The 7,750-nt window shown below is 45.7% G+C and overlaps 1 protein-coding gene across 1 annotated transcript; it reads right to left on the bottom strand.

The window, feature by feature from the left end:
* Nucleotides 1-471: 471 nt before the first annotated feature.
* cUnh11orf54 (chromosome Un C11orf54 homolog) lies at nt 472-7,496 on the bottom strand. The gene is made up of 8 exons (XM_084170153.1): nt 7,341-7,496; nt 7,124-7,222; nt 6,953-7,026; nt 6,764-6,865; nt 6,272-6,448; nt 3,674-3,823; nt 1,147-1,263; nt 472-1,056 (listed from the first exon to the last, which is right to left on the bottom strand). The coding sequence occupies exons 1-8, from the start codon at nt 7,405-7,407 to the stop codon at nt 883-885; spliced, it is 960 nt and encodes a 319-aa protein (XP_084026279.1). The 5' UTR covers nt 7,408-7,496; the 3' UTR covers nt 472-882.
* Between the last annotated feature and the right edge of the window lie 254 nt (nt 7,497-7,750).

Here is a 7,750-nt window from a genome sequence, read left to right as displayed (position 1 = left end):
AAATCTGATTATAAACCTAACCTTAATCACACTGCTAACCTTAAATGAAGAAATGTTCATTAATATTTATGATATAGCCACTTTTTACTTTGTGGTTGTGGTAACTAGTGACAACCATGAAAGGCAGCAAAGCTCTCTGCCTACCTTTCGGCATCCGTTACCTGGCAGTATAAGGTAGAAACAAACATGCGCATGTCACGTCAGTGGCCGTGTTTGAGAGGATCAAAACAGCAATGTATCATGGGTAAATTGTGACTGACTGACTGATCTACAAATAATAATGAGTGTTATTTATGATGCAAGGTGATTTGTAGATCAGTCAGTCAGCAGTCGCCTGCAGTTGTTTTGATGCACTCGAAAGCAGCCAGTGCTTGCATCGAGTTTGATGGGCTGGAGAAAGGCACACAGCAAGGCTGCCTTTCCCCTGGCCTCCTTGCGCATTTTGTACCATATTATCGCACATTTGCAAAGTAAGTTGTTCAAAAATCTATTTTATTATCCAGAAAAAACAAAAATGACTAAATGAAATGTGTATTTATCTTTCATTACAGTTATTTTTTCATTCATTTTCACACACTGTGTTTATTCCCAAAAGTACAACATAATGAAATGTTACAATTATTTGAATCAAATGCATGTTTATCACACGATTCTTGAAATGTTTCTGAGTTATTGAAAACGTTGAGTTTTAATTGCACAATATTATCTTGACTAAAACAAATGTGGACTTTGTTGAAAAATCATCAAATCAAAGGCCTTTTGAAAAATGCATAATGTAAGATAGATTGTAGATGATCATTAATAATTGATTCAGTTAGATAATCCAGATCAAAAGGTCAGACTTTCTAACATTGATTTGACTGTCAAGTCTCTTGTCATGTTTCAGTCTTGCCCAACTTTGTGGGTCTCACTGGGTCGGTCAATGCGGTAGACGAACTCGGCAGGCATGAAGTAACCCAGGTATTCCACAGTGTCAGGAGTGGTGTCTATGTAGTAGTGACCACCCTCTCCATGGTGGCTGAAGCAGTGAGTGTGCTCCAAACGTAGGTCTAAACCCTGAATAGCAAAAAAAAGCCAGTTAGTAAAAAGTGCAAAAAGCGAAAACAAAAAGTCACGTTAGGGATAGTAGATTAAGTCTATACTTACGGGGTCTCTGGAGACCATCACAGACTGGCAGATCAGTGGGGCGCTGACCTCAAAATGTTTCAGCCACTTGTTCACATCATCGTTGGAGTTGAGTGGGCAGGCTGAGAACTCCCTTGGCTATGCACAGGGTCACCAGAAAGACAACACATGGGATTTGGTAATGCTCTCTTTGAGGCCTCAGTAAAAAGGGCTACATAAGTTCTGACACTGTTGGTGTCCTTTGCTGTGGTTTGACGACAAACATTTTAAGTCATGGCAATTAGATAAGTTAAAGGGGCAACTGCAGTTGCTACATCCTTTTTGGACATATAAATTAATGATACAGTGCATTCGGAAAGCATTCAGACCCCTTGACTTTTTCCACATTTTGTTACGTTACAGCCTTTTTTCCCCTCATCAATCTACACACAATACCCCATAATGACAAAGCAAAAACTAATTTTTTGATTTTTTTGCAAATGTATTAAAAATAGAAAACGGAAATATCACATTTACATAAGTATTCAGACCCTTTACTCAGTACTTTGTTGAAGCACCTTTGGCAGCGATTACATCCTCAAGTCTTCTTGGGTATGACACTCCCGGCCGCGACCGGGAGACCCATGGGACGGCGCACAATTGGCCCAGCGTCGTCCAGGGTAGGGGAGGGAATGGCCGGCAGGGATGTAGCTCAGTTGGTAGAGCATGGCGTTTGCAACGCCAGGGTTGTGGGTTCGATTCCCACAGGGGGCCAGTATGAAAAAATAGAAAATAATGTATGCACTCACTAACTGTAAGCCGCTCTGGATAAGAGCGTCTGCTAAATGACTAAAATGTAAAATGTACAAGCTTGGTACACTTGTATTTGGGGAGTTTCTCCCATTCTTCTCTGCAGATCTTCTCAAACTCTGTCAGGTTGGATGGGGAGCGTCGCTGCAGCTATTTTCAGGTCTCTCCAGAGATGTTCGATCATGTTCAAGCCCGGGCTCTGGCTGGGCCACTCAAGGACATTCAGACACTTGTGCCGAAGTCACTCCTGCGTTGTCTTGGCTGTGTGCTTAGGGTTGTTGTCCTGTTGGAAGGTGAACCTTCGCCCCAGTCTGAGGTCCTGAGCACTCCGGAGCAGGTTTTCATCAAGGATATCTTTGTACTTTGCTCGTTCATCTTTCCCTCGATACTGACTAGTCTCCCAGTCCCTGAAAAACATCCCCACAACATGATGCTGCCACCACCATGCTTCACCGTAGGAATGGTTCCAGGTTTCCTCCATACGTGACGCTTGGCATTCAGGCTAAAGAGTTCAATCTTGGTTTCATCAGACCAGAGAATCTTGTTTCTCATGGTCAGAGTCCTTTAGGTGCCTTTTGGCAAACTCCAAGCGGGCTGTCATGTGCCTTTTACTGAGGAGTGGCTTCCGTCTGGCCACTCTACCATAAAGGCCTGATTGGTGGAGTGCTGCAGAGATGGTTGTCCTTCTGGAAGCTTCTCGCATCTCCACAGAGGAACTCTGCAGCTCTGTCAGAGTGACAATCGGGTTCTTGGTCACCTCCCTGTCCAAGGCCCTTCTCCCCCGATTGCTCAGTTTAACCAGGCGGCCAGATCTAGGAAAGGTCTCGGTGGTTCCAAACTTCCATTTAAGAATGATGGAGGCCACTGTGTTCTTGGGGACCTTTAATGCTGCAGACATTTTTTGGTACCCTTCCCCAGATCTGTGCCTCGACACAATCCTGTCTCTGAGCTCTACGAATAATTCCTTCAACCTCATGGCTTTTGCTCTGACATGCACTGTCAACTGTGGGACCTTATATAGACAGGTGTGTGCCTTTCCAAATCATGTCCAATCAATTGAATTTACCACCAATGGACTCCAATCAAGTTGCAGAAACATCTCAAGGACGATCAATGGAAACAGGATGCACCTGAGCTCAATTTCGAGTCTCATAGCAAAGGGTCTGAATAGTTATGTAAATACAGTTTTATTTTTAATTTTTTATACATTTGCAAAAATGTCTAAACTTGTTTTCACTTTGGCATTATGGGATATTGTGTGTAGATTTATGAGATTTTTATTTATTTAATCCATTTTAGAATAAGGCTGTAAAGTAACAAAATGTGGAAAAAAGGAAGGTGTCTGAATACTTTCTGAATGCACTGTATGTACCCATTGACTCTTGAAGAATATAACTTATAAATGCCTCATGTGCTTAGGTCAACTGTCGTACCCCATCAGAACCCAAAATATATGATGTTTGTAAACAAAGTACATGTAAACACACTGTGTAGCCTCAAAACATGGTTAAAACTATAATTTTGATATCATGGATGGTCAGTCCTTGCATCCAAATCTATGTCTAAGAATTGAGAGTGGTTACATTTCTCCAGCCCCGTCCCTCTGCTTTTTACCAAAACAGTGGCAGGGAGTCTGCTTTGTTGTTTTTTCAACTTCAGATTGCCCCTTTAAGCGATAAGCATGCATTGAGCCTTGGAACCACAACACCATGTCACAGAATCCTGTCAACACAAATATCTGCATGTTTTATGTTTTTACCATGATATGTATCTTGGCCTTCCCTTTCTGGATGAGGAAGGTGCCCCCCAGAGCCAGGCTTTTATCAGGGTAGTGCTCCTCCATGGTCTTCCTCAGAGCACCCACAAGGCTCTCTTCTCCTATTCTCCTTTTGGCTCTCACCTCTATGACCTGACAGTGACAAGGAGAAAAACTACATTTTCAGCACTGATTACACAACCAGTTCAGAGTCCCTTTTCTCCTGTTAATATTTGTTGACCTAAAGTAAACCTTTGGAGCAAACACAGACAGGGAGGTCTTAGTCTGTTTAAAACATGATTTAAATCATGAATCTAAAGGGCTGTCACGATCGTCAGGGAGAGAAGTAGACCAAGGCGCAGCGTGATGAACAAACATGACTTTAATTAGTTAAAGCACGAAACAAAACAAGAAACGACTCGTGACGTCCACGGTATCAATGACCGAACACGGAACAAAAACCCACAACCACAAAGGGAAAACATACAGTTTAAATATGGCTCCCAATCAGAGACAACCAGCCAACAGCTGACACTCGTTGCCTCTGATTGGGAGTCACTCAGGCAAACATAGAATACAACAAACTAGAATGAACACTAACATAGAAATACACACATAGAAATGAACACACCCTGGCTCAACATAATGAGTCCCAGAGCCAGGGTGTGACAGTACCCCCCCCTAAAGGCGCGGACTGCGACCGCGCCTCAACTAAACAAACCAAGGGAGGGCTGGGCGGGCATACCTCCTCGGCGGCGGTTCTGGCTCCGGCCTTGACCACCACCCTCCAATACACCCCCCATAGTACCCCTGGTCCAGTCTGGCCCCGCCGGCTGGAGCAGGACTGGACTTAACAGGAGCGATCCTTACCAGGCTGTCGACTCGCACCCCTGGCTTGGTGCGTGGAGGAGGAACGGGCCTTACCAGGCTGACGACGCGCACCCCTGGCTTGATGCGTGGAGGAGGAACGGACCTTACCAGGCTGACGACTCGCACCCCTGGCTTGGTGCGTGGAGAAGGAACGGGCCTTACCAGGCTGACTACTCGCACCCCTGGCTTGGTGCGTGGAAGAGGGACGGGCCTTACCAGGCTGACTTCTCGCACCCCTGGCTTAGTGCGAGTGGCAGGAACAGGCCGGACCGGGCTGGCGACGCGCACCGTAGGTTTGGTGCGAGTGGCAGGAACAGGCCGGGTCGGGCTGGCGACGCGCACCGTAGACTTGGTGCGGGTGGCAGGAACAGGCCGGACCGGGCTGGCGACGCGCACCGTAGGTTTAGTGCGTGGAGCAGGGACAGGCCGGGCTGGGCTGTCGAGCGCACACCGTAGGCTTGGTGCGTGGAGCAGGGACAGGCCGGGCTGGGCTGTCGACGCACACCGTAGGCTTGGTGCGTGGAGCAGGGACAGGCCGGACTGGGCTGGCGACGCACACCGTAGGCTTGGTGCGTGGAGCAGGGACAGGCCGGACTGGGCTGGCGACGCACACCGTAGGCTTGGTGCGTGGAGCAGGGACAGGCCGAACCGGGCTGTGGAGACGGATAGGAGGCCTGGAGTGAAGAGCGTCCACCACCCGTCCTGGCTGAATGCCTACCCTCACACACTCTGTGTGAGGCATCCGCACAGGATGTACAGGGCGGTGAACCCCTGGCCTGGTGGCCTTCTGGATCCGCCCCCTTTTCTCCTCCGTCAGCCCCGTCGTCCATGCCGTGTGCCCCCCCCTAAAAAATTTCTGGGGTTGCCTCACGACCGTCCGACGACGACCCTGATCACGCCGTTGCTCCTCTCTCCGTCGCCTCTCCACTGTCTCACTCCATGGCCGGCGATCCATCCCGGCCAGGATTTCCCCCCAAGTCCAGGACCCTTTACCGTCCAATATCTCCTCCCATGTCCAGGCTGCCTGCTCCTGGACACGCTGCTCCTCTTTCGCCAGGGCCTTTCCCGGCGCTTCCTCCCATGTCCACCCCAAGGGCTGCCCCTGGACACGCTGCTTGGTCGTTGCATGGTGGGTTTTTCTGTCACGATCGTCAGGGAGAGAAGTAGACCAAGGCGCAGCGTGATGAACAAACATGACTTTAATTAGTTAAAGCACGAAACAAAACAAGAAACGACTCGTGACGTCCACGGTATCAATGACCGAACACGGAACAAAAACCCACAACCACAAAGGGAAAACATACAGTTTAAATATGGCTCCCAATCAGAGACAACCAGCCAACAGCTGACACTCGTTGCCTCTGATTGGGAGTCACTCAGGCAAACATAGAATACAACAAACTAGAATGAACACCAACATAGAAATACACACATAGAAATGAACACACCCTGGCTCAACATAATGAGTCCCAGAGCCAGGGTGTGACAAGGGCACTTTGTTTATGCAAATTCATAACCAGATGAGGGTATTATTAAAAAGGAAGAAAAATAATGAGTAATACACAATGATTAAGCATAATTTAAACGATACTCAGACCTAAAATCTCACTTGGTTTTTAACTTGTTACGAGCATTATAGTTATAATAGTTATAATTCCAAAAATCAAAAACATCAATATAGTTTTAATCACACGCACCATTCTCTTACCATCCAAACCATCCATGTCTTACCTTTCCAGACTTTCCCTCACATGCATACAAGTTCGCCAGCAGTCCAAAGTCACAGTCTGAGAATTTATCGCTGTATTTCTCCAGTAGACACTGGTCATCAGCTGGATTGATGGAGGAAAACCAGCTGCTATTCACTGCAGGCCTTCCCTCAGCTTCAGTGAGCACCAGAGGCATCATCTGGGGTGATGATAATCAAAATGAGATAAGACTCAACTTATTGATTAATAAAACAAACATCTTCAACTAAGTCATGTCTAATTTAAAGGGAAAAGGGGACACCTAGTCAGTTGCACAACTGAATGCATTCAACTGAAATGTCTCTTGCGCATTTAACCTAACCACTCTGCCATAATGTATCCTATCCTCCCAACGTTTGTAATCGAAATTGTCAGCTTTAGGAAGTCTTTCTATTCTTGTAATCATAATAAGTCTGACAAAACACTCCATTAATATATCAAGACAATGGGAAGATAATTTTGACAGCTAACAAACCTCTGCATTCATTCCAACATTTTTGGAGGATACAGCTCCTGCACCAATAATAAATGCTCCAGGTAGCTCCAATTCCTTTGACACAGTGTTCATGTTGTACTCCTTGAGAGAAATAAGAATTTATATTGGACCAATTGTTATAGCATTTATCTCACATTAGTTTATCGCTATGGCTTTCATTCACTGTACCTTGTCCACTTTGACCAGGGGGACCAAATATGGCACTCCCCCCACATCTGTAATGCGAGGTTTTCCACACAACCCTGTCGATAGGTAAAAGAGATGGTAACAAAGTATCACTGCATAAAAATTAAGAAAATGCAAAACGATACAATGTTGCAAGAAGTTGCAATGTGTTACCCTTGACGGGAAACTTAAACGGGTCTTGAGTGAGGTCTGGACAGTCGACAACACAAACTTGCGCGTCAGCAAAATTGTTCTTCAGCCCTCTCTGCAACACTGTAGTCGCAAGTGGAGGAAAGGAAGATATGAACCAGACAGTTAAATATAATTTTAAATCAAGTGTTCAGCAAATCCATGCATAACACTAGATCGCAATTTCCCAAATATGTTTTACCTTCACATAATTCCTCCAATTTCGGGACATGTAACTGGAACTTTTCAGTCTTTCTCATGTCTGCCATTCTGTATCCTGTAAGTATCACAAGCCTCGAGCGACTGAAGATCACCTGATTGTTCAGCGTGCCGAAGAACTCCTAGAAAACTCTTGGTTGGCCAACTAATATTCTCTGACGTGACGTAACGACGTCTGCTCTTCTCAATTCCTGGTTGACAGTGCGCAAATTGAACTATAGTTTAAGACAATTAAATACTCTACCAACAAAAAAGCTGTTCGAATTATAAGTGTGTGCCCCATAAGGTCCTTGTGTAATGTGATATTGTACCCCCTAGCCCAATTGTCCTTTGTATATTCTTTATATATACTTGTATTCCCCCCATGTACTTTTTGCATTGATTTGTTGTTAA

Source organism: Coregonus lavaretus (assembly GCF_964263955.1).
Source record: "Coregonus lavaretus genome assembly, chromosome: 10".
NCBI classification, from domain to species: Eukaryota; Metazoa; Chordata; class Actinopteri; order Salmoniformes; family Salmonidae; genus Coregonus; species Coregonus lavaretus.
The sequence above is the reverse complement of the archived record's forward strand: the minus strand, read 5'-3'. Positions and strand labels throughout refer to the sequence as shown.